This window comes from Anarrhichthys ocellatus, unplaced genomic scaffold, assembly GCF_004355925.1.
Source record: "Anarrhichthys ocellatus isolate YVR2014 unplaced genomic scaffold, GSC_Weel_1.0 scaffold67, whole genome shotgun sequence".
Classification (NCBI taxonomy): Eukaryota; Metazoa; Chordata; class Actinopteri; order Perciformes; family Anarhichadidae; genus Anarrhichthys; species Anarrhichthys ocellatus.
In genome coordinates, this window is record NW_022280097.1 from 341,535 (window position 1) to 369,081 (window position 27,547).

Here is a 27,547-nt window from a genome sequence, read left to right on the forward strand (position 1 = left end):
CTCTCTCTCTCTCTCTCTCTCTCTCTCTCTCTCTCTCTCTCTCTCTCCTCTGTCCACTCCGATCCCCGTCCTGCTGCACAGCGCAGCAGCCGTGCTGCTGTCACAGCATGCGGGCCCACCGCTGACCTACATACACCCTCTGTCCCCAAACAGGCAGACGTCTCGCTGTGTCAGCCGCCGTGCTCGGACGCTCTGCTGAGACGGCTCAAAGCTGCACAAGGTCAGACTCGCGTCCACGGATGTGGTCTAGATAATAAACAAAGACCTAATCATGCAAAGCTCGGAAAACAACAAGGGGGGGGGGGGGTTCTGTCCAACTTATCACCCGGAGTTAAAAGAGTTATGCAGCTTTTGCACGTTTTTACCATTTGCACCAAAGCACCTCTTTGGCGAGATGGGTCCACTGACACTTCATCTGCACGTCTCAATTTACAATGGTCTGCAATGGATAGATGATATTTCATGAGAACGTATCCTCTCAAAACAATTATGGTCCACTTTTGCTGCTGCCTTTTTTGCTTTTAAAGAGCAGAGCAGAATTGAGTTGTGGCTGGATAACTTATATAGATATGAACATCCAAAATGCATTTTGGGAAAGGAATATGTGTGTGTAAATGATGAAATGACTGATGCCCGCATGAATTACACTTAACTGCCTCAGTGCCGGGGTCCTGGTATTGTGCATAATAGCTCACTGGCTCACTGTCACACTGTCATGGTTTACAGGGACACTGGAATGGTAAGTAACACATGTGCCTTTCCTGCTATGACAAGTCAAAAATGTCTGCTGTGGATCATTTGGCCCATCAGTGTCGAGATATGTCGTCATCTTACACTTCTTAAGAGTTCCTATCTTCCAGACAATTTATGATTGAGAATTAGGAAGTAGAGGTGAAACATATAAAGGTTTGATGGACATGTTCTCCGTGTCCTATGATAAATAGGAATGACGTGCAAAAAAGAAAAACATAGATTTTCTGGTGATCCTTTCAGAGCGGTGAGAGCATAGAGATGCAGGCAGTGATTTAAATTGCACTCCCCGGAGAGGCGTGTACAGCGGGCTAATGTTACACTATCACTGCCCTGACACTGCTGTCACAGCCACATGTGACAGTTGTGCCTCTTCTCTACTAAGCAATTAGAATATCAATTCACTCCTTGTCATAAAACTAGCATTTCACACCAGGATCTAAATCCCATCCGTTCTTGTTGCCCTACAAACCCAAAGTGCAGTAGGCTATATATTTGGTCAAAATTGAGTTAAGAACTGGAATCTGAGCTTATCATAAAAAATATTTTACAATAGAATATGTAATTTGGGTTAGAAAAAAATAAATAAAAGAATTAAGAACTACAAAAACGGTAAAACCATCCCACAGTGACCACACTCCTGTTAGCTAAGGCCAGCTGCTGGTGAGATAACATTAGCTTAAGCTAATTTACACACTATTTCCTGTTTTCCCTGAATTGAAAACTATATTTGGATGCTTCAACATCTTAGTGATCGAGTTCGTCATACCACATAAATAAGACCCGAGGCTAAAGCATAAGTCATAACGCAGTAACACCACGTAAACTAGGCCTGCTAATAGCTAATGAGCCTAGCTTAAAGTCCCAGTGAAATGGTAGTCAGAGTGTCTTTAGTTGGCTTCAGTGGGACATATTCCCCAGTGAAACTGGGTGAATCAGAATATTTGGGGTATTTACAGTTTAAATCATATCCTTTGCATTTGATTGGACCACCAAAAAACAGCGGCGGGCTTAGAATGTAGCACGCTGCTCACACCTCCATGGTTGTTAAAAGCTGCAGATTGATGGTTGGATGGATGATATTATTGGATGGTACTAGTTTACGTAAGCACACATCATATTTTGTTTTACAGGAAGAACAGATGATTCCATTTTGATACAAAGAAATGTTTTGAATTTTATTTTGTATATAATGTCAAATAGCTTCATGATATGACTGATGTGATCTTCCATCTTCCGACTCTATAGTGTAAGCCTTTAAAAATATATATTTATATGTTTTTGATTTATTTATGTAATTATTTCATTGTTCATTTAGTAATTTGTTAAGTAGAAGGTATTTTATGCGCCCTTTACATTGTTTTAGTGAGCGCAGTAAGGGCTTTTTAGGTTTATGTAAGATCTGTGACAATGATTAGTAATCTGCTTAACCATTGTGCCTCACTTTAAAAAAGCTTTGCTCTCATGTCCTTAGAGGACAAAACATGTAAAAAAAACTGACATAAAATTCTGTATATTGCTGTTATTGTCCACTTTCACTAAGTTAACTCATTTAACCAACATCTATCCTGATCACCATATATTTAATATATGTATATGGGATATGTCAATGATTAGCAAAAAAAAGTTATTTTGATGCATTTATGTTTGTGCAGGAAAATAGTATTTATTTTCCCCAAAGTGAGAACATAAGAAAATGTCTCAATCTGGTGGAAAATAATAAAACCTACAATTTTGAAGCCGGGGATCTGGACTGAAAGTTGAATATAATAGGAATGCCAAAATTATCAACAACAAAAAAATCCCCAAATGTCCTTAAGTGAGGCTTGAAATGAAGGTTTCACAACTCCTATATCTGTTACACATTTTGACTAAGAGCCTGAACAACCCTTCCCTGTCCCTGTCCTCAGTGCTCTCTGCCTTTGAGAGACACGTCTGTCACACAGACCATGAGGGGTCAGCAGTGTTTCACTGTTGGGAGGCACCAACTTGCCACTGGCTCGGTCTGTGAAAACAGATTCCTTAAAGCGCCTTCTGTTTTCACTAGTGATCTAAATATTAATTTGGATCCATAAATCAAGATTGTGTTTTTGTGTCGGAGCGGCGGAGATGGCACAGTCCCGACCGGTGCGTTCATTCTGAGTCTCGAGCCATGCTGTACATACTGGATAATGGGAAAACTCAATATGACAGCTGCCTCCTAAATTACAATATACAGTATGTAGCAGGGCAGCAGGAGGAACTGGGCAGTTTTTTGTTGTTGTTTTTTACCAGACGTAAATGCATCCTGACACCATAATCAGCATTGCTATCTCATGAACAGACAAGAGTTCCCTCTAAAGCGACACACTGCAGTGGCCAAATATGTCAAATGACTTCATGTCCAGAAACGCAGGGAAAAACATTTAAGAACACAGATTAGCTCACGGCTGCACGAGCGTCCACGTGAGCGGCCCCACTTTTTGTTGTGGGATGTGAGCGCCATAATTATTGGAACAGCAGTGTATCTGAATGTCCTTGATCATCAGCGCAAAAAAAATCTTTTTTGTCTGTGTTTCATTTTCGATTCATGTTTCGGAGAGATAACTTTTCTCGTTTCTTTTAATAAGAGCATCTCCTGGCACTGTTTTAAAGGGTACTTTCACCCCCCCCCCCCCCCCCCCCCCCTTCCCCATCATATAATTGAATAACACGAGAAGGTCCACATCTCGCTCATTATGGAAGCTTTAGGCAAATATAAAGAACCAGTTTACAGCCTTATAAACTCCCACGCCCCGGATGCTCCAATTTCCTGCGGAGTCTAATTCAAATGTTCCACGGTTGAAATAACTTGAAAGGCCACGATGACACACGCTGATCTGTGAAATCTTCTCCGAATGTCTCCTTTATGAAAGTTGGGATGAGAGGAATTCATTAAACATCTGTGGGTGGCATAAAGACAACACGAGACTGAGGCTCTGCGGTGGCAAAAAAAAAAAGTCTTTGCCAAACTAAACTGTTTTCCAAATCGGAAATCTAGCAACACGCCCACGGCCACTAATTACTTGACCCTGTTCTTGCAGAACCTCCTCTACTGGAGTTATTTTAGGATTCACACAAGGTCTATCAGTTCATCACATTAATGCAGACCAGGGTTTCCTTGAGACAAAGCCTCTCCATTATGTCGTGACCACGGACCTTTTGCGTCGTCTGCTTGAGTGGCCCATTCCCTCGGGCACGTGTGTGTGTATCATGCTGGCAGGCGTTGACATTACTGATGCGCATTATGCGTTGCGCATATAGGGTCATATGAGCCTTGTTATTGTCATTGATATAATGTGAGCCCTGAGCCCCCACTGCACGTGCCACATGCACTGCGGCCTGGTTGAGGGTGATTGATATGAAACTCTGGCGATGAGAGGGCTCAGATCAGGTGTAAGGAACCAGCGGGACGAGGTTTAAAGAAGACACAGGGGGGCTTTCTTCTCACAAAATAGCAATGAAGCATTTTGCAGATCTACAATACGGACAAATCTGTGTGCGTGGCCCATTTGAGGTGTGTGTTTTTTTTTCATTTTTTAAAAAGTTTTGAAATGGAATTTACGAGGATGCGCTCTATCATTATGTAACAAGTCAGAAAGAGTACATTTGTTTCAGCTCATGTGGTTCCATCAGAAATTGTTTAATATGCACAGCCTCGTTGTTGTGCACACTCTGATTGGCAACCAGGGCCGGATTAACCCACTAGAGGGGCCCCATGAGCTGTGGGCCCCCCAATCTATTGCCGGAGATGCTATAAGCGAGTGCATATCCTTTGCGGAAGCCTTTTTTCGGCACCCGTGTACGTAAGAGGCGCGACACACAGCTGGAATAATCTCAAACCACAGCGGGGCTCTACAAATGTAGCTGTTGCTTTTGTATTCATAGGCTGAAGTTATTTGAGACGATCAAATGCCGACATCAAACATTCTGCACCTTCACAGTTTGTGCGGCGCCTCGTAAGGCCGCTGTTCTACCCGCATTCCTCAAAGACATTTCACCTTGATGTAATTTATTGTGCTCGTCCAATTCAACCGCTGTGATCGCAACGAGATCGTAGTCGTAGTCAGGAGTGTGTTTCTGTGTATAGAATCTATATCACCCAAATCTATATTAATAGAATTGAATGAATCGTGCGGGCGTGGTCCTGGCTCCCCCTTTGCTCCCAGGGGCTGCTCGTCGTACACACCTGTCTGCAATAAAGCTAATCATTCCTCACAGTCTGCACACCTGCTTCTCATCAGCCTGCAGTACGTCTCCCTTAAATCCCTGTTGTTCTGTTTGCTCCCCTTGTGTAACCTCAGCCCACCCACATCCCTCGTTCTCGTTCAGCCTGGTCTCTCAATACGCCTTGTTAAAACTTCACCAGCCTCAGTGTCCTGTGTTTGGGTCCACCCTTGAGACACCGCAACAGTAAGTCCAACACCCACTCTCAGTTAGCCTCAGTTAGCCTCCACTAGCTTCTGTAAACTCAGTGCAATCTCTCATTCAGCATCTTGTGAGCGCAGAAATAACTGCAGCTTCTGTTGAGCCGTGATGTTTAGCCCACAAACGTCTAGGGCTTATGGGAAATAGTGTAAGATAAAGGCAGCTCAAAACATAGGCCAGGCATATACGAAGCAAGGTATTGTAGAATATATACTCGCCTGCATGTCATTACCAGAACCATTAGAGAGTACAAGACTTCGGTAACAGCAGTCAGCCCAGCATGCGCAAGACTAGGAGGCAGCTAAATGGAATGCAGCCGTCGTTCATTGTATGATTTACACCTGTGCTTTTCCTACTGTCACCTGTCGACATGTAATTGGTGAAAAGGTCCACAAAGACCAAGCATTTTTACTTCTATTTTTTTGTCTCAAAAGTGAAAAGAACAAACAGTATATTTCCTTCAGCGATCAAAGAGGCAGCATTTAGACAAAGCTGCTTAAAATCTATTTGATTTGGCTTTTTAGACATTTAAGCTACTGTCGCTTCAACTGAATTAAAATATCAACATTTCAACGTGAACCAGTTTCTACATACATATAGAAACAGTCTCAAAATGCTGTAGAGATACCAGTTCATGTTCAAACTTTCAGCCAAATTCACTCAAACCAAGACGTCAAGGCATCTTTTGAATTGCAAATCGGTGATTTGTGGGAATGACTTGCTCCTCTTGCAGTAGATCAAAAATAATAACACCTGCCATCTGATTCGTATTCCTTTTAAAAATGTACATAAGCCAGTTCAATTTTAGAGTGAGTGACCTTTCACAAAATGATTTTTTTTTTTTGTAGGCTACCTGTAATTTATTACTCTTCGCCTATTTCAGCCAAGGTATTTGTTAATGGATGAAACACCTCAGACAGTCCTGAATCTGTTCCTGACTGGATTTGCTGTAACATGGATAATGATCAGTGTACTCTTCTTAAAAACCTACATAGCATTTGTCCCTGTGTGGCACTGTATCCAGCCTGTTTGCTATGTCCCTGTGTGGCACTGTATCCAGCCTGTTTGCTATGTCCCTGTGTGGCACTGTATCCAGCCTGTTTGTTCGAGGAGTCAGAAATTCAAAAGAACGTACAGCGATTTTACTCCGAATGGGATTTACACCTTTTCACCACGTAATGACTGAATCAGCCTCACAATGTCTTTTTGGTTTCCTCAGGAGCACATGAATAAATTAAACGTGTCTAACATCTCTTGCCTTTTATGCCTCAAACAGTGGCCCTTTGATAGAAACAAGGAGGCTCCTCCATGTAATTACATTTGATCATGTTTGCATATGTCACTCCCACTGTCTCTGTCACGCTCCCTGATTTCGGATGCTCCTGGGAACCTCTTCCTAATCCACAAGTTAATGTCTCAACCCCTTCCTCTTTTTTAAATCTTATTTATTTTAATTTCCCAAGGATGGATGGATGAATTGGAGAAGCAGAATCAGACATCCTGTCTGGTTTATCTGGAGGAGAGAGATAAGTGTGGATTCCGCCTCTTTCAGGGAACGCACATTAACCATGCCTCGGAGGGAGAGCGGGGTGTTTGGATGAGGGGGGGGAGGGGGGTGGGGGTATCTGTCTGCCGGGAGCGCACAGCTTTCACTCACTTGGAAAACTGTGAAAATGTCCCCTTCACACCCTCGGCAGCTCGGCCGAGCTCCGGCGCCATGTTAGTGGCGATGAAAATGCCTGCGTGCAGTGGCATACTTGCAAGTGGGGCGTGCAATGTTATCCAGAGGTGTTGGACTGACAAGTCTACAACGTGCAAACTTGTATCCTACAGTGACTCCTGACCCTGACCCCGTTACAAACGTCTGGAGGAGAAACCACGCGCAAGTTTGAGGTGAGATTCGGCTTTGTAGGCGGAAACTTAACAAAAGCACACATGAAAAATGACTAAAACTGCAATTTATTTATGCAACAGAAGAAAGTATTTATTTGGGATACGCATCGGCAGTACAAATTAAGAGACCGTAAAACCTACACCTTTCAGCTATTTTTCTCCACAGAAAAAAACAGGTTTTGAATTGGAATTAAAAAGACAATAGTTTTCCATTTGATACCTTTTTTACATACGCAGAGATCTTAAAAGTTCAAACCTGTCAAGAAAAAAGGCTCCACGGTTTCACTCTGAAATCCTTATAAAAAAGAAGTTAACATTCAAAACACTGCAGTACGTTAATTTATTGAAGAACAAAAAGGACATGCAACAAATAAAACATTTCATGTTTTACAAATTGTTCGTTTTTCTTTTCATGTCTCTTTTCCTTTTATATTCAAAAAAACTAAAAAGCATCATCACATGAAGCTTCGATAATATTTGACAGGCAATGTGAAAAGTAGAGTTAAATTATTATTATTTTTTCTTCTTCTTCGAGGGGTGCAAAAACAATCCTTATGTTTGCCTTGCATGGCCGGCCGGTGCTGTCAATTCACTCCAATGACTTCAGGAGACACGACTGAGGCAGGTTTCTGTGTAGGTCTCTTCAACGGTGACCCCCCCCCCCTCCCCACCCCCCTCGACTGTTATTCTGAGAGGGTGAGTCGAGGGGGGGAGCCGCCCCGAATGATCCAAGTGAGTTTTGTTTGGTGTGATCATGCCGTGGTTGATTTCCACGCAGTAGCTCTGGAACATCCATGATTTCATACATGTGTAATAAATACAAACACACTGACGACTGTTAAAAAAAACCAACCTGTGGTTTCAGGCTGTAGGTTGGGATTGAGTTTTGTTTTCCACGAGGGTCCGGTTAAGCTAAAAAACAATACCAAGGGCGAGGTTAATGCAAACCTTTCATGTCGCCTTCGTTCAGACAGTAGCCATCTTGGAGGCAGGCTTGTGTCGGTGGTCTTAGTAGAAAACAATGAGGAGGACTTTGCCTTAAATCCAACAGGAACTCCATCGGGCTGCGTTAAAATGGCTGCTGTCCAAAATCAAAAGATTCAAAATCAAAACGAGTAAAGGTGCATATCTACATACTGTATATAGAGCATTCCTCAGCTAATTCACATATAATGGTAGCATTAAAAAAAAGAAACAATCCTGTAGCAAAGCCAACATTATATCAAATGAAAAGAAAAAAATGTTTTTCACAAAATGGAGACATAAAAATATATCCAAACATTATCTGGATTTGTGTGCCATCAGTGTATTTGTTTCCGTTTTTAATTTATATAAACATTTCTGTATTCCAACTGCATTTTTTTTGGCTTTGAATACAGAGTATAGAGCACAATGAGATGCTCGCTAGTACCGTAGATGATAAAATCCTGAAAACCAATCCTCTACCAAAAGAGGAAGAAAAAAAACATCGATAAAGCTGAAGCCAATGTAGAGGATACAAATTCTGCCTTCTTTTTGGTATCAAAGTATGCAAATGATATCTCGTATACATGTTCGACCACATACTATACTGTACATACAACAGAGGTCACAAATTTAATTTCACATTTTGGATTGGTTTGTGTTGAATGGTGTAACGTTTTTAACGTCATTTGTAAATCAAAAACAAAAAGTGAATGGACTCTTTAACACCGGCAATGCAAACGCTGCAGTTCTCTTTCAACTATTCTACTTTCTTATCATAGAACAGGGGTTACGGGATAAGTAACCTCACGTTTTTTCCCGCACTGACTGCATATGGAGTTGTATTTGTGCCACAAACCTGAGCGCAAACGCAAAAAACTGCTCAGAATGCACCATCGCGCTCTCAGGATTATCCCACAAATATAATTCCACAAATGAAAAGTGAATTCAGAGAAAGGCCATGCGACATGTTCAATCCCAACATCATGGCACCTTCAAATCTGAAATGCAATTTTTTTGTTTGTTTTGGATTTGGTTACCAGCAGTATTTGGCTACATTGATCTTACTGATACACACTGATCATATACTGTATGTGCACTCTCTTCCATATGCCACTCCTATATGTTAAAAATGTCCTCTGTGTTGTTTACTCTTCGTCATTTACAAATGTTACCCTTTTGAGATCAATCAGTAGGTGTTATTGTGCTTTAATGCATTTTAATGCTTTAATGCTTTAATCCTGATGCCGTCGATTTAGTGTTTCAGGTCAATTTTTCTTTGAAGATGGCGGCTGCAGCCAACAAGCACAACAGGACGTCAAATATCTTCATGAGTCGCGCTCCATTTGTTAAGTGCTTGCGTGAAAATTGTGAATTCTTTGCATTATTGTACTGCAGATGAGCAGAAATCCTGCTTCTCTGGCGATAAAATATAAAATGCCTTATATGTCACTGTCTGCTGTAGAAGTTCTGAATATAAATCGAGTTATTACCTGACTAATATGACTGGACTAACATAATAATAATACTTTACAAAGTATGGGGTGGAAAATGGAAGGACATAAAAACGTAACTGTATCAAAATCCCCCTCCAGGGTTGAACTCTGGCACTGTGGACAGAGTTCACAGTGCTCTGTGAATAAAGACAGAGGTGTTACGACAGGGCGTGCTGAGGTGTACAGCAAAATTCCAATCATTATAAAAATTTGTAAAACCGAAGAAATATTCTCGTGTTGTTGTCGAATCGAGGTAGTGTGGAAGCATTTCAATTTACAAGTCGTGGGGCGTTACGCTGCTAACTGTGTGAACACATAATAACAATGATAATAAGAGAGATACAAAGAGGCAACATGGACATTGAGTGGAAACTGTACAAACTGAAGTGTGGATGTGAGTCCCCTACACAGGCTGCTTACGATGCTGTGGTAGTCCGGATAGGAAAAGTGAAACATTTGTCTGCAAATGTCATCCCAGACCCCAGCTGTGTCCCGCTGCGTGACTACATACAGTACGTCACGTCCAGTCCTGATGGGGATTGATCTTAAGTTTTAGGGGATGTGGGTGGGAGGGCTGGGGGGGTTGCAGTGATGGAGGAAGCTGGAGGGGTGAGGGTGGAGGATCAGTTGGAGGTGTCGGAGTGTACACTTCCGGGTCCTTCTGTGGGTGAAGTCACTGACGAGGGGGTCGGAGCATCCTGCCAGACGCCGTTTGCCTGAGAGGAAAAAAAGAAAAGGGAGAGACTCATTACTTTCATATTCATTACTCAATGCAGCCACGTCACAACACAGTGAGGTACAACGAATGAAGGTCCTGAGGGCAAGGTAGTGTACGAGCGCAGCGTGGAATGCTGGGATATACGCAGCCTTGAGCCAAATGGCCTCCCGGATCAGAGGAGAAGCTAACCGAGCTGGAATTACAGCTAATATTTCAGAACACGACTGACATAAAGAAATATAAAATCATGGCAGCAGAAAGGGAGTGAATTACAGTCCCCGTCCCGTCATACACCGCACACTTAAATTCATATAATGAAAAAAAAAAATAAATCTGCGAAAGGAGAAGCTGTGCGAGGTTTTGTCTTGACATAAATTCCTGTCACTTGCGTTTTAATTAATATGAATAATATATGTGAATTTTGTGAAAAGACCCCCGAAACAAAACAAGTACAATCAACGTCATGTGCACTAATTGTGACGCTGACAGCAGGAATTAACATACAATAAGAGCAATGGAGGCAGGCCTGTTAGAGAACATTTAGGATATTAATAGTACGTTTTAAAGCCATCAGAATAACTGGAAATGGTCCTCGACAGCCTTTCATTTAAAAAAAAAAAAAAGCCTGTGATTTAAGATGTCAGACGGTAGTGTGTAATCATAAAGTGGAGGGGTCAGATCGTAGGATGTCTGACTTTGCCTGTTTCAAAATTGTAATCAGGTCTGTAATCATCCACAGCATGCATTATGTATCCGCGCAGTCATTATCCAGTCATTTTGTTATATTTCAGATAAGGTAGTTTCTTTAACTCTCTCGTCATTTGCTCAACTCTTCACTCATAAAATCTGTCTTCAGACGTCTGGAAAGCTATTTTCCTGGATGCTGCATGTATATTATTAACAAAAACACAGAGTGAGATATCTAAGGCTGTTGCAGCGGCATTTTTCAGAGTTATTTCTTTAATTTAAAAATAAAATAAAATAGTAGCATCATTTGGAGCTCCTCTGAATTAAAGACCTAAACAAGCCAGACAAGGTTGAGATGACATTTAGCTATCGCCTACAAGATTGACAACTTTGACAGAAATTACCGCCACTTGGAAAAATATCATTATCAAACAAGACTGCGGAGCGCATATTGCAGTGAGGCCAAAACTCGTAACTTACTAGCCTTAGCTACATAAATCACAGGCGAACAGCCGAGAGACAGATCTCCCGCTCTTACATTATGCATTGCGGGGCTTCTTTACAGGGTATGAAAGTGAATAACACAGCACACTGTGGCAGTGTAAGATGTGGTAGAGCAAGCAGGCGTCCAAGGAGAACCGTATCTGCGAGGTCAAAGGACTGAGAGAGAACAGGGCCTGCATACGTTAGCGGCCTCTCAGGGCTAGCACAGCTGGCTGCGGGGGTGCGCTCCGAGGCAGCCGGGAAGCCCATTTGAATACACATACATGTTTTTGTACGGGGGGGGAAGACATTTCATCTGATTATCATATGGCCACTGAGGCACGACGGCGACAGCGGAGGAGCCCAGCCGCGGCTGTGACCGTCCTCGTCCTCTCAGCGCGGCTCGCTGTCAGGGCCATTAGTGTGGCAGGAACATGATCTGAGCAATGCGCTTGGATTGCTGTCCCAAGTCCACACTCTGCTCTCCTTGTGTCTGTCTTATCGATTTTCCCCTTTACGACACGGCTTGTCGCTGTGAATTTCCCCACTGTTTGCAGCCGCCAGCGCCCCGACCAACCCCCCTCCCCCAACCAACCCCCCCCACCCCCAACCAGCCCCCCTCCGAACTCTGCCACAAAATAAGACAAACACGAGGGGGAACGCAGCCCTATGGCACACGAGGAGTTGTTTCCTCTGGCGTGAGGTTTTATTTTTAGTGGGACGGTGGCGTTGTCTATAGTGGGAGCTTCTGGCCCCAGGGCTGCTAATCACGGGTCAGGTGGTCAGAGGGGATTTGAAGTCCAGTGCAGGAGGTGTCACCTGTTTGTGCAGTTTGCTCGCGGCTGACTGTACGTGGCTGCAGGTGCTGCGGTGGACCTGATCCGATGTGACAGGCTCAGACGGCGGCTCCGCGTATGTGTGGCCGGCCACATGCCTGCGTTCGGCGGGCAGCGGCCTGCCCGTGGCGCGGGCTATACAGAGGCAATCAACTAGGTGACCATGGAGCAGAGACAAGTCCCGCTAAGTGGCATTCTGAGCCCCATGGCTTTGAAATAATTGGTGGGGAGAGAAAGAAAGAAGAAGAAGAAGAAAACAGAATCCTTACATTGATGCCCTGCGGACTGTACATCTGGTTGGCTGTGAGTCCTTCACTGTATCCGCCTGTCTGACTGATAACATGGCGAAGGGTATCCACCTGAAACATTCAGAGACAACAAACAAAGCAAGGTCAGAGTCAACACAAGGGAAGCTCAAGAGCAAAGAGAAAGGGATGACAAGACGACGAGAGGGACAACAAGGGCACACTGCTGCAAGTATATCCTTGGAGATGACAAAGCCCAATCAAACAAAAGAGGAACTCGATGAGGATAAAACTAAAGCCTTCTGCTTGTTGGAATACAAACTATTCACATGGTGAACACAATGTGAGAAATAGCCTGCCCTTGAGACTCTGTGAAGACGCTGTATGGTGGAGCCAGTACTAGCCTGTATAGCCCTTTATTTTCACAACGGACATTTTAACTTGCCATAGCAGGAAAGCCAACGGGTATGATGGCGCTGTTCCATTTAGGTCCAAACCTGCTAGTATTCCTACTTGAGACTGTTCACACACTGTTCCAAGATGGCTACCACCATTGCTAGACTCAAATTAGCTCAAAAATGTTACACCTGTAGCGCTTTGCTAACAAGCGGAACCAAATGCTAACAAATGGCATGTAGCGCCTTTAGAACTAACTTAGTGGACTGAATTTGGGTTATGATATTACTCGAATACGACTACTTCTAATGAATGATAATCATTACACCTGTGCGTGACAAGTCAAAATGTCTACTGGGATGTGTGGTGGGTCTGCCCCTGTATTATCTGCTGTGCAGCTCGCGGCCCTACCTGTGACTGCACGTTGGCTCCCACCTGAGCCCCCTGGTAGGAGTCCCCATTGAGAGACTGCACGTTCATGAACAAGTCGCCAGAGTTTGACATGTTAAAAGAGCCGCCAGAACCTGAAAGGACAGAGGGAGCAGTCGCATCACAGAGAGACAGAGGGCAAGCAGCGTAAGCAAGTTGGCCGGTCCAGGCAGCAGCCTGGAGGGGCGCCATGCAGAGGTTAGCTAGCAGCCAGACAGGCTCTGTTAGATGAGAGCAATGCAGCCATTTTAGAGGAAACCAATGGACACACGAGGACAGAAGAGATACAGCTGTAGCCCGACACAAAGGGCGTTTGTGTCAAGCATACATTTTTTTACCGCAAAACAGTAAAAAAAGCGAGTAATTCCTGTTAGTGATCTTAAGAGGTTATTCATGGCGAAGCTAGCTTGTGGTCCAAATGAACTTTCTTGCTGTCTAACCCAAGTTTAGAGTATTAATATGATTCATTTCAGAGTTAAATGTGCTTAATTCAAAATTCAGTTTCAAGTAAAGATGTGGTGGTGGAGTAGTGCTGTGGCAGATATACCAATGGTTCTGAATGTGTGCAGGCTCACCCTGTTTGACAGCTTACCCACCCTATGAAATTCATGAATAAATACAAATTATGATTGTTTTGTGTTGAGCCATTTTGGAATGTAATATATGAAGCAACTAAAAATATTAATATTCAACACCAGTCAGAAACAATGCTAAGCAGCCACAACTGGAAAGTAATTCTACAAAAATGTATAATGCTAATAAAATAAGTATAGCCAAATCTTTATTTGCAACTGTGCACAAATACTGAGTTCGAACACAATGAATAGACATGCAACAGTAAAAGCATTTGAATGTTGATTTTAGAATTGGGATGTCGACGTTATGAAAGAAGCTTTGAACTATCCAGTACAGCTCTCGATATTATTGTGTTATTTTCTTATTTATGTAGATAGCCTTTCATCTGACTGGCTCATTAATATAAAGTAATATAGACCTTTAAATATTTATTCAATTAATCCCGAAAGGAAATTCTAAACCAGAAAAAAAATATTCTTATAAAAAAATACGAATAAAAAAGGCAACAGAGTGATATTCTGTGTTGTAATGCGAGCTTCTCTGTGCTTTGTTGACGTAGTTGGTCTGTTGTTTTGCGCTGTTGGTGCTGTTAGCATCGTTAGCTGCTTGCTGCTGGCTCAGCTGTCACCATGTTGAGGACTGTGTGGAGGCAACCCCTCAATCCTAGATATGCTCTGAATTTGTAATTTAGCACCTTTAAGTATTCAGTGGTCGGCTCAGGATGTGATTAGCCTAGCTAGGAACCTTTCAACAGGATACAACAATGTAAACAAATCAGTTTTGGAGTGGTCTAAGAGCACATTTGTTCACTTTTTATGGATCTAAGCTAGTTGTTTGCATCTGCTTCCCATGCTTGTTCCATGCTAGGCTAAACATGTTTCCTGCTCTGAATACACAACCTTCTCAAAATACTGTGGCTTTAAAAGATGAGGCTAGCAATATTAATTTTTGTTACTGTTAACAAGTCTCATAAAAAGACCAAAATTAATTAATTAAATTAAGGACTTTACGACTTAGAAAATAAATCTTGGGTCATATTTATATAGTTTCCGTTTTAAAAAGGTTATGTGAATTTCCTAAATGGTGCTGTAGTTTTTTGCAATGTTACCCAAACAGAAGCAAAAAATAATGAATATTTAGGGTACTATTAACACGGATTTGGTGTTAATGACTATTTACATGACATGTATGTGAGATTGTGTTTCATGTGATAAAAAACCAGTGGCCATGTTGTTGGTCATTTGGTTTAACAGTGTGGCTCAATGATTGTTTTCACTCATTTTTGGAAAACAACAGAGCTCTATGGCACAGAGAAAGAAGATGTAGGAGGCAGTAATTGTTAGTAGAGTCAGTTATTGTTGATTTTGTCTTTTTATGTGATTTGTTGACAACAAGAAATGAAGGACAGAAAATCACCAGACCTATCCTCTGAATGTCAGTACAGCAGAACATGATGAATACAGAGTTAAATAGTCAAACATGAAGAATAGGCTGAAGACAAAAGGACAGTAAGCATAGAGGAGACTTGGCATGGGGCTGAGGTTGGCTTATCTCTGACACAGCTTTGCTCTAGAAGTGTACTTGTAGTTGTTAAGGTGATCCGTTCAGTATAATAAAGGTGCATTACCAGGTGATAGGCATACTCCCTTGTAGGAGAACGGCCTTTTTGTTAGTCCTAATTCCTTCATTCCTTACAAAGCACCAGCATTGAAATAGCCTCAGACTGATATACTGCAATGGTTATTTAGTTGTAGTGATGCACAGAGAGGAGGTACATGTCTAATAGCTGATCAGAGCCAGGGACTTCCTGTCTCACCTGCAGAGTTTGGAGTTGAGGGTGAATTTGCTTGGCTTCCATGTGAGGATGCATTAGCCGCATTCACGGCAGTTCTCGCAGCGTACATGTTGGCTTCTTCTTGGAACTTACCAATGTTTTTCTTGTATCTGATTCTTTTATTCCCAAACCAGTTGGAAACCTGAGCAGACAAACAAGAGAGGGTAGTTTAATGCTCACGAAATCTCAACACATAGAGCCTCTCCACATTTTGTTTGGGGGAGGGTGGGGGGGGCAAGCATTCAGGGATGTCAGGGTAGTCTTTTTAGCTTAGCCTTAATGGCATGTAACGCTGCAGAGAGGTAGGGGCTACATAGACTGGTGCTGCGAATCCACATTAGTGCCAGAATGGAATGATTGCCAATAACAGTCTCATTATGTCACCATGACTGCAGCTATCATCAGAACTCACGCATGCACCAATCAGTCAACATCCGCTAACACCCATTACTGCTAATGGACTCCCAGATGACGCCAGGGGGGTAATCCCAGCGCTAATGATAAACAACATTAAAATGAAAACCAAATCAATCCTGCAAAGTTTCCAATACACAGAGTAGGTAAACATCTCCTTTATTATGGCCGAGAAACGGAAAGTCTACAAATCATTCGGCCGCTGAGCAGCTTCCACAATCAGGCCCAGATGCATCCTCAAATCATTTGGTATAAATTAATGAAACCAATTGAGAAAACAATCCATTCCCAAATGATGGATTCAAAACACAAACTGCTGTTTACCTTGGCGTTGCTTCCCTTATTATCAATTCTCACGGGATTGAAACAACTTGAGCGCTAGAATGCAAAGATGAAAAAAACAACAACAAAAAAACAAGGTGCCTAAATATTTGACTCTTTTTGCTTGTCAGCAGCAATGGCACAAACATCTCAAGTGTCTTTAGATGTTTGGAAGTTACTGCCAGATTTATAGTAAACGGTCATTGCACTGCTCATGCCTCAAATGGCTGCAGTGCTACTTTTCAGAGGCTAATGGTCTTGCTAATTACTTCCATATACAGTGGGGTTATTTTCATGACTGATTGACCTATTGGTCTTTTTTTTATTAATCAATTAATAGTTTTGTCAAATGTTTTGATGAGTAGCCAAAATAACTTAGAATCCTGTGAAACTAAGAAATGTATTGTTTAAAGAAAAAAGAAGTGATTATATCTACGTATATCCGTAGTGTCAAAGCTCACAGAAGTACTTTTACTAATTCTGGCTGTTGTATATTTTGTGTATTATAAGAAAACTTGTTCCACTATATGATTAGATAAGAGCTTTGACAACAGTGTTGTCTCTAGCCTGTGTTACTTCAATAGAAACAGAGTCATTGGTCAAAAATAGCTTTGTCTGGTTTGAATTACAAAACGACAAACTCATGACATGGCATATATTTATACTTTGAGTCCTTTGTTGTCTCACTGAAAGGTACCGCTGAAAGATTAGAGGAGCTGTCTGTACCAATGACAGTCAGAAAACGTATTATTAGGTTACTTGCCAAGACGCTCGCAGCCGCTTTCGGAACGGAACTCGCGTTTGTCTCGCTCTTCTGTAACAGTGGCTTTCCTACAGGTGATGTGGTGTGGCGTGCACTGATCTGTGGTGTACCTGGGCAACTGTGATGGCGCACTTCTTCGCCAGCTCCTCTTTAGCCTCCTCGCTGGGGTACGGGTTACTGAGGTGTGAGTAGAAATACTCGTTCAGGATCTCTGTTGCCTGTTTGTTGAAGTTTCGTCTTTTCCGTCTGCAAAAAAAACAGCATCAGCAAGTTTAAAAACAGGAGCAGAGGCCAGTTTACATGAATCACAACAGCATAGGGTGGGCAGCGGTGTGGTTTGTTTTACTAACTAAAATGTTAACTTAATAGTAGACTGGTCTTCAAATACTGGGGTCTCTTTAGGTCTCCCCAGTCTTGCTTTGGATGAACATTGTTAGCTTATTGAAAACTACTGCCACACTAGAAACGTATCCATTTAGCTGCAGTTAACTCTCAGACACTTTGTCAGGACTCCAGAGAACAATTTGGCGCCGAACTGCTTCACTACAGCTGTTCATGAACAACTGAAAAGAAGTGTCAGGAGCAACAACAGCACAAAAAGGGCCATTATATTCTACTCAAAATCTACTATTACTGGATGTAACATGTGAAAAGATTGTGCTAATTAGATAATCATATATATATAAAACTAAGTAATGATGAACACAGCTATTGGTGTACGTATTCAGATCACAATATACTGAAAGGTAAAGTACATTAGGTTGACATTAAATGTTTGGTCAGATGGTTCTACATTTAAAATGAATTAACAATTTAGATTTAGAGAGTTCTTGTACTTTGTGTGGTTTGTGGTTTGTTAAAAAGAAAAGAATATTCCGTTATATTCTTTAAACCTGCAGCCTTTTTTTTGGCCACTTGGTGGCGGCGCAACAAAGCTGTGCGCACAACACTGACATGTGAAGTTGTTGTGGTGAACAGGTTTGCACACAGATGTATATTATTTACACATCTGGCAGACACATAACGTCATTTGAAAAGGGAAGAAAAATATCCGGCACCGATGAAACCAAAACAATGCTGTAATGTTCTCCATGCTTAATGCAAACATACTAACTAGAGCAGCTTTAAAGCGAGTATCACAACAGCATTGTTTTTGACTTCAAAGGTACAGACTGACTGTGTCTAATAGTAAACACACAGATGATCCTTTATATCCCAGCATGCTCTAAATACATGACAGCACACGAACACGGCTGCATTGATCACACATGAAATACTAACACACATTTTTTTCAAAGCTTTCACATGAACCCTGTGAACCACCCGCCCCCACACACACACACACTAACACCTTTTTAAAGCAGACAGATATCACATGCCGATGCCCACGAGTTGACTGACCCTCCATCTCCTGCACCTATCAGGTCATGTCTGCATGTGCCACATCTGAAAAGGGCTTTGCATAAGCTGCAGGGGAACCCTGTAAAATCTCTGTGCATGTATCCACCGGTGAGGAGATTTGTGCTAAAATCTCTGTCCCGCACTCCAAAGCCTGCTTGAGAATATGCAAATGTGCACAGCGTGAGCTCCAGCAGCCAGTAGATTAATCAGTGGCGCCGAGCATGGCGGTGCCTCTCAACCAGTGAAAGCTCTCCTCTCCCTCTCCCTTCCCCTCCGCCACAATCATTTGCAAGAGAATAGATAGGGAGCTTTGTAAGGGAGCGCATGCCTCATTTAAATGTTATGCCTCCGACTCAGACTTTTGAGTGACATTTATCCTCGGAGAAATGTATGCAAATCCAAAGCGTGCATCAAAAGGAACAAGCGATTACATTAAAAAAGGGAAATAGTTAGCGCTGTGGAGCACGCGGTGAACTCTTATTGGCCAGCGTTGCTGGGTATGCTGGTCCAAATGGCATCTGTAGATGCAAACCAGCCCGGTGCGTGTGTGTGTGTGTGTGTGTGTGTGTGTAAGTGGCATAACGGCATGTGTTACAGCATGTTTATAGCATGATAGGCCTCCTACAACGGCCATTCATATGGATATCAGTCCGAGCAGGGGAAGCACATGATGATTGGCAACGTTTGTTAAAACCCGGGAGGTTGTTTTGCAGTTTACGAGCGCGGCCCGCGCACGGAAACGCGCGCGCACTGCATACGGTGACAAAAGGAAACACACACCTGGCATCGAGGAAGCGGGAGCGCAGGATCATGACGGCCTCGCAGGTGCTCTGCTTGAGCTGCATCTGGATGGAGCTGAACTTGCGGTGGATGATGTTCACCATGCGCTCGATCTCTTTGGGCGAAATCGGCCGCGTGCGTGACTGCTCCCGCAACAGGTTCATCACGTGGGTGGTGAACTCGTTACACGCCTGTGAGGAGGATGCACGTGCACACACATAAACACACAAACACACAGGAATAAATATTAAAAAAAACAGTAAGACTTTAATGTAGCCAATGTGGCCGTATCAAATCTACCACTGCAGAAACCCACATCTGTACACACACACACACACACACACACACACACACACACACACACACACACAATGTCTTACAGTATTTAATAGTCACAGATGAAAAAAAGAAGGAAAAAAAAATGTAGTTCTGGGGCAAGCTCTCTCAGAGCCAAGGGGGAATATGAGCGCTGATATATTTCATATTTAACAGAAGTGGTGATGGCAGGGTGTTGAGAGGAACCAATGACAGCTGTTCCTTCTTCTCAGGCGCACTTTCACAGCACAGCCACCCTGAGAGAGGAACATGCCACAGCGTTTTTTTTCATTCATCCAGCCCGTGTGACACCAGGCGTGAATCTGCCACGATATTACACTCCCGACTCCGCGTCTCTTACTGTCTCCTCTTCTTTATTTCCTCTCCTCCCCGTCGATCTCTCTCTGGATTTAGCCGTGTCAGGCTGTGTCTGTGCCTGTCTATCTGCGTGTTCATCTGTCTTACTCGCATGCATCTGAAAGGGACGCCATTGTCATGAATTCATCGGTTATGAAGGCGATGAGAGGAAATCAACTCCAACAGACGTTCAAGACTATACTTGGAAACCGCACAGAGACACACAGCGTACTGCATGTGCTGGACTATTCTGGGCTGAGAACACAATCTGAAGGGAATTCTTACCGAGAGGGATACATGTCGAGGAAACATTTGAATCTACAAAGGGTTGCGGCCTGATTTTAGGCTGATCCTGCCTCAGCGAAGATAGAAACAGTCTGTGAAATGTATGTCAAAACAGCCATTAACCGACTTTGTATGTGAAGTGTTCTGACTGCATCGTTGGGTTGTTAAAGAGAGGCTGCGTGGAGAACAAAAGCATTGGCAAAACATATGCCGAGATGGAAGTGAAAGAAAATGACCATCACAATTCTCCAAAAAGCCAAAGTGACAACAAAGAGTGTCTTGTTTTGCCCAACAACTTTAAAATACTCACGATACTATCAAATAAGACAAAGAATAGCAGCGAATCCTCGCAAAAGAGTAGCTGGAACTTTACGTGTTTTGACTTGAAAAATTAATTAAACGGTTATTAAAAGAGTCACCGATCTATTGTCCTGTTGATCGACGTTTAGAAAAATAGTTTCAGCTGTAAATGCTTGGCTTTCATTACACGCCCTAATGGCTAAGCATTTAGCCAAGAACCATGAAGTGATGCAGGAAAATCCACTGATGTATTAAAGGGGAAGTCCACAGATTTAAATCATTTGTTTTTATTTATTCTTATTCTTTCTCACACTCATATCAACTGACTCTTATAGGCGAAGAGCACCCCATCGTCACTTTTATGTTGTTTTACATGTTTTTCTGTCTTCCTGTTGTATTCTGTAAGACAAATGTCTGCTATGACTGAAACAAAGCTTGTTGTCTGTGTTGTAATTAGGAAGAAAACGGTCGTAGTTTATCTTTTGTGGCTCTGGAGGAGCTCCGTTAAGAATTAGAAGGTAACCATGGAAATATGGTCGATTAATCAAGAAAATAATGGAAGCAGAAAGGGTCAAACATTTGCTTTTTTTCTCTTCTTTATATCATCGTACATGAAAGGTCTTTCGGGTTCTGGATTTACTTGGCAAGGACGGTCTAACACGATGGAATAAGTATTCTCCAAGTCTGGATGTCTTTGCTGCATCAGTTCTGATCATTCAATACTTTTAATATAGTCCCTCAACTTCATTAATGTTGGAGTACTTTTGTTGCTGTTACCATTATCTGTGACGAGGGCATTGCTTTAATTGGAGACAAAAAGACGCAATAAAAAAGTCCTATCAGGATTATTAACTCGGTATTATTAGTGCGTCTCAGGTCCGCTGTCCTCACCTGTTCGTACTTCTCCAGCTCTGTGTGGTAGATCTGTCTGATCTGGGTCAGCTTCGCCCTGTAGTCCGAGTGCTCCGTGGAGTTGTCCGCCGCCGCCGCTCCCGCCCCCGAGGCCGCCGCTGCAGCCGCCGCCGCCGCCGAGCCTCCGCCTTTCTCCGGGCCGGACACGCCCTCTGCCAGCAGCATGTTGTCCAGGCGCATGAGCTGGGGATCCGGGGGCTCCTCCTCCTGAGCGCCGCGGATACTCAGCACTGTGGTGAGAGCAGAAGGTCAGAGGTCAGTCGTGAAAAGGTCACGCCTACAGTGGCGTGGTGCGCCATAACAAGCTGTCAGCCGGAGAGCTGCAACCACCGCATCCACCAGCTCAGTGTGAGCGAGGCAGTATGTTGTAGCAAAGAAAGACACACAAGCAGAGACCGTTAGTGTAAAGTGTGTGTATTAAAAGGGAACGAGGTAAAGCTCTTCCTGCTGGAGACACAACTCGGAGGCTGATGATGAAGTTTTGTTCCTCGGTTTTGGCTAAACTTAGTTTTCTCTGTGTGTGTATACATCTTTAATTCTCCATCCATAGCATTAGGCTCAGTAATTAACCCCAGGACACAAAGCTCTCCGGTCTCCATGAGGATGCTCTGGCGTCATTCACCGTGCAATATTAACTGGATGGCTGATTTAATTAGTGGTGGAACGATTAATCAATGATTTGATCCCAAAAAAAGAGTGAATTTTAAATCATTTTTTAAGCTAAAATGCCTTCCAATTGTGAGGATTTGATGCTTTTCTCTGGTTGATCTCATTGTAAAGTCAATATCTTCGTGGTTTGGACAAAGCAAGACGTTGAAAGATGTCACTTTGTACTTGAGGAAATTTTATACAAGCGATTAATTGATTAATCGGGAAATGTATAAGGAAAATGATCGCAGGTGGCAGCCACAGATGCAACGAGGTACAGTATCTAGTTATGAGGGTTAGTGTTAGGGTTTGGGATTCACATTTATTCGGGAATGTCTTTCCCTCTCTGCTCCATTCTCAGTGCTGCCGGATCCATCCCATAATCCATTTATTTTCTTTCCTGTGTGTGTCTCTCCTGTTTTACTTACTTCCATCTTCTTTATAATGGTTACTATTAGCATCTCAGTTATTATTCTTAGCATCTATTTTTCATGCTCCTCCTCTATAGCTGCCTGAGTGGTTGCTGTTTCTGCATCCTTTGTAGTCAATTTGACAAGAAAATGTAAAGATAAAGTTCCCTAATACCGTGTTTAATTTCATCAGTTGAAAAGCGGACACATCGTACAGTGCACTTAATTTGTGTATATATAAAAAAAATATATATATATTTATATATATATAGAGTATATATATATATATCTTATTGGCTTTGATATGGGTCACCTGATGAACAAAATGTTCCTCATCCTTAAAACAGAGTGAGAAAAAAAACGGTAATCTTGAGATCCATCAACAATAGGCCGGGTGGATACCGCTGCCTTCCACTAGAGGTCTCCCTTGCCATTCTTTAAAAGACTCAAGTCCCACCTTCCATTTTCTGAGGTGAAAACACTCCCAGCCTCTGACTCTTCCTCCTCCATCTGAGAACCATCCATTTCAATATAAAACACATTCCCCTGCGTGGAGCGTCGTGCTGCTACCATTCCAAATTGATCCCGGTGTGGGTATCGAAAGCGCCTCGACGGCGGCCGGCCACAGGGCCAACGCGAGCCGTGACTCTGACTTCAACCCCACCCCCCCACCCTCCCCGCCTCCACCCTCCCCCCTCCACCTGGCCCCCCCCCCCCCCCCCCCGTGTGTCGATAGCTGTTTAAAACGCTACCGTTTGTCACTTGCCTTGTTGTCATTGAATGAGAAGGGACAGGCAGGGAGCACTTCATTAATTCAGAGACAATGGGAGCGCTTGGTGCATTAACCCCAGACTGCTGTCCGGGTTGGTAGGCCTAGGCAGGGGGTCACTAGGATGAGAATGAGGCCTGCTGTAGTCACCCCCCCTCCTTGCCTTTAAGTGGGCTAGAAATGCAAATATGGCAACTGTTGGCGAGTGGAAGAGGTCAGGGGTTCAGGCCACCGGCTCAGCAGGAGGTAGATTGAGTGTGGGAGGAGTGTTGGGTGGACAGGGTGGGGGTGTGGGGTCCATTGAGGATGGCGGGACTGTACAAACATCCTGTCTCATTACCCAGACTCCTTCATCACTCCGTAATGTATCGACGAGCTCAGAGGGGAAAATCTCAGATGGCTTCACACCCGCCTCACCTCCGCGGCTGCAAGCTGCGCCATGACCCGATCAAACCCGCTCCATCAGAAACTTTAAACCCACCTGTCCGCTCTAGTTAACGTACATCAGCAGAGGCCCCCGCCCGACCCCGGCTCCCAAGCACTCACCAGTATGGAGAGGCAGTTTTCCTCTATAGTTACCACCTCATAAATACTGGACTAAAGTGGGTGTTAAAATGAGAGCACACCACAATATCCCATGGAGCCAAAAAAAGGAGCTGCGCTTTCTGGAAGTCATTTTCCGTAAGGAAAGCAGCTGCTAGCAGTACATACTTAAAGAAGAAGGAAGAAAACTGACAAAAAGACCACAATAAGATGCTACATTTTGTATTCCAGGGTGGACTAAACACGAATTCCGAGATTCAGAAGACTCAAATCTTGATCTCTAAATTCGGCTCACCTGACCCTGCAACTCGCATAGGTAGATAAAATGTCAGGGTGGAAGCACATTTTAGATGTTCCTACTGAAAAAAGGAGGCCAGATTTCCTTTCCAAATTCATAAAACCTCTAGACTGTCAAATGAAAATGGAACACGAAAAAATCCCTGTGTCCAATAAAAACAAAAAAAAATGGATTCACGTCTGCCAAGTTCCAACTTAACATTCATGAAGTGTTTATTTCACTTGGCTGGAAGCATCTCCAACATCCGTCTTATAAGAGCGCCCGCTGCAGAAGAAGGTCATTTCTGAGGAGAAACCTCTTGGAAGGCAAAGAGAAAAACACTGCTGGGCCAACTTTTATTTTTTTGTTTTTGTATAAAGATGGACTGAAAAAAGGCTGTGGAAAGCAAACGACTCCATTCAACAGGGCCGGGTATTCAAAGCCAAGCATTATGCCCCAAAATAACTTGGTAAACGCGTCTTAAACTGACAATTAACACAAACTGCCGACGCGATCCCCAGGCCTCGCTTGTTGACACGTGTATACCCTCGCTAATCAACATCCTCTCCTCGTTCCCAGCTCCATTCTTGCTGCTGATCCAGCTGTCTTGGAGAGCATCTGTCAGGAGGGACCCAGGAAGGAACAATGCATTACGCCATGTTGGCTGTGTACTGTCATCCCTCATTGACAGCACATTGTCACACTTACACAGTGTCCTCTGAGCTGGCGAACAAGCTAAGTAGCTGCTGCCTATAATATCAGCTCTTCCCGCCGCCTCTTATCGTACGATCTGATGGGCATCCGCTCCGAGTGGGGTTAGTGTGGAACCCTGCGGGAAAGGATGCGACGGCGCTTCGTTTTTTAATTTAAGCGACTAATCAGTTTGATCCTCGCAACGACGACAGACATAATGGCAACAATCTCTCGCCTTGCGACGGGACGTTTCCCCACATGGAGGAAACCTGCAGACCTGCTGATGGAAGCAAACAACGATTTATTCATTCCACCCCTGAACCTAGAGCACATAATTAAAACCATGGAGGGATTATCTCAAACAAATAAAATTACTAAAGAAAAGAAAGGGATAATGTGCCTCCATAAAATTGGCTTTGCTGTGGGTCATAATTACACGACTCAGTGAGGGCCACTTTATTGGCTAATGGCGGCCTAATTGATTCATCCTAATGTTTTTTCCCTGAGCCTTGGGTCTGCTGGGCTCTCCCTGTCCAATAGTGCTGGTGAACTTACTTAGCCACCCGCAGACAAACACTGAAGGTTCTCCCAGGGATAAACAATTGTCTGCGTGTATGCTCGCCTCCCCCCCCCTCCCCTCCCCCTCAGTGAACACATATTTTCTGTATGTCTCTAATGGATGCCATTTCCCTCTTGGAGGCGTTTCAAAGATGGCCTGTTGTCAGACGAAGCCGTATTCCTCCCTCCTGTTGTTGACAAGCAATTCTCGCAAGGAGGTAAGCGCCGGGCTTTATTGCTTCACTTTATTCTCTGCAAATAAAAAACATGGGGTTCTTACATTTTGGTTTTTGGTTGCTGATGGATTCACTAATAACATACAGAACGCAGGACATAGCGTTACATGTGTTTCACGGTGCAAATGCATCTCTGCGAACAAGGGATGGGGTCAGGATGGGTGTGCACTGGTCAGTGGGTTTACTGTTCTGTGTACACACACACACACACACACACCACACACACCACACACACACACACACACACAGAGAAATTGTCACGGACATGAAAAAGACAGGAAAAGTAAAGCGGAGTGGCAGGACATGATGTTTATTTAACCCCACAACATCTGGCATTTTACAAATCAAATCGATCAAAAAAGAAAAGAATTAACGGGGCAGTTGGCTTCTGGAGAGGTGGATGTCTGGTTGTTTATCTGGGAATATTTATTTCACTTCCAGACTGAGGGGGGAAAGCTTTTGGTCTTTGAGGATAAGCTCGGAATATCATGCTTGGAGATGATTTACATCGGCATTTGGGGGGGGGGGGGAGCAGCCTGCCTAAACCCCCCTTCTTCCCTCCCGTTGCTTGTTTTTAGCAAGCACATGTGTAACACTCTCCCCATATATTAGTCATCCGAGAAGATTGGCTCGCGGCCTCATATGAAGACGGGCGTGTGTATTAAAATATTAATTGAACTACGAGCAGCGGAAATGGATCATCTGAGTACAGGGAGAGTCTTAATTGAACAAAGACCATAGAATAAACTCTCTCTGAGGGGGATGAACCGTGGCAAAATAAAAGTGGGTTGGCAGCCCTGGGCTAGCATCATAACTAGCCTCTGTGGAAAAACATCGTCACTGGGGGACGGACACAGGTCCGTTACAGATTGTCACATCATCTCGCCATACGTGACAGAAGTTAGTGTGAGAAATATTAGAATTGACAGCAAGTACAAGCAAGATCCAGGTCTAAAAATACGCTTTTTGAGTCAGTGACAATATTTGGGATGATATCAAAAGCTTGTCAGAGGATTAAGATTTCTTCCAGGACACTGCTTGCATCTTCAAAATGATTCAGTTTTTTTTTTTTTTCGTGGCATAACAATATCCGACTCAAAAGAGTTACAGCACACCATGCTCTGCAGTCCAGATATCTTATCCTATCAGATTAACGGAGGCAAATGGCAGGCTGTCAAAAACCATTACCATATGTAATCCCCTTCTAGATTTCGAAGGCATGTCGACAGGGACTGTCGGCATGGCAGCCTGTTGTGGCGATTGGGTTATTGGGGGTGGGCGGGTGGGGAGCCTGATGTTTAATTAATGATGTTGGGCTGTTCTGTCACAGTTAGCGAGATGGACGGCAAAACATAAAGCCCTCTGACAGAGATTGGGCACCTCGGTTCGAACTGGCTGACACCTTTTGTGAGGCCCTCCGTTCTGCACCCAGACGCTGAAATGTGATCCGCAGTGTTACATCACAGGTAGCAGGACGGGGAGAGTCGGCCAAAAGTGACACGCGATGCCGGTCAGGTGACAGCGTGTCCAGGCAGATCAACAACGCCTGGCGTGACATTTTCTAAGAGCGCTTTGAGTAGAAAGGCAAAGGGCACGACACTTTGAAGTGACAGCCTTTGATGGTTTCTTATCAGTCTTTCTGTTCTGTTGCTGAGCAATGAGCCAATTGTAGCTTATTAAAACTTTCGCTGTGTCAGGTTGGTCTTTCCTGTAAAAAAACCAAAAAAACCTCTGGCGCAAAGGAAGTGATGCTTCCTGTGTTTGCAGCGGCAGCAAAAGTGTTTTGTTGGGGGGGGGGGGGGGGGGGGGGGGG

The 27,547-nt window shown here is 43.5% G+C and overlaps 1 protein-coding gene across 5 annotated transcripts in view; it reads right to left on the reverse strand.

The window, feature by feature from the left end:
• Positions 1-7,753: 7,753 nt before the first annotated feature.
• The window catches only part of LOC116397458 (pre-B-cell leukemia transcription factor 1-like), a 58,730-nt gene continuing 38,936 nt past the window's right edge, over positions 7,754-27,547 (reverse strand). Inside the window, exons 3-9 of one of the 5 annotated variants that reach the window (XM_031872887.1) lie at positions 21,580-21,830; positions 19,432-19,622; positions 17,361-17,496; positions 15,735-15,894; positions 13,325-13,437; positions 12,542-12,631; positions 7,754-10,264 (exon numbers count right to left, since the gene is read on the reverse strand). In XM_031872887.1, coding sequence (XP_031728747.1) covers positions 10,172-10,264; positions 12,542-12,631; positions 13,325-13,437; positions 15,735-15,894; positions 17,361-17,496; positions 19,432-19,622; positions 21,580-21,830 — 1,034 coding nt within the window. In that variant the 3' untranslated portion in view covers positions 7,754-10,171. Of the gene's footprint in view, positions 10,265-12,541; positions 12,632-13,324; positions 13,438-15,734; positions 15,895-17,360; positions 17,497-19,431; positions 19,650-21,579; positions 21,831-27,547 lie in introns of all 5 variants that reach the window. The other 4 variants (XM_031872886.1, XM_031872883.1, XM_031872885.1 and 1 more) reach the window with 4 other exon arrangements.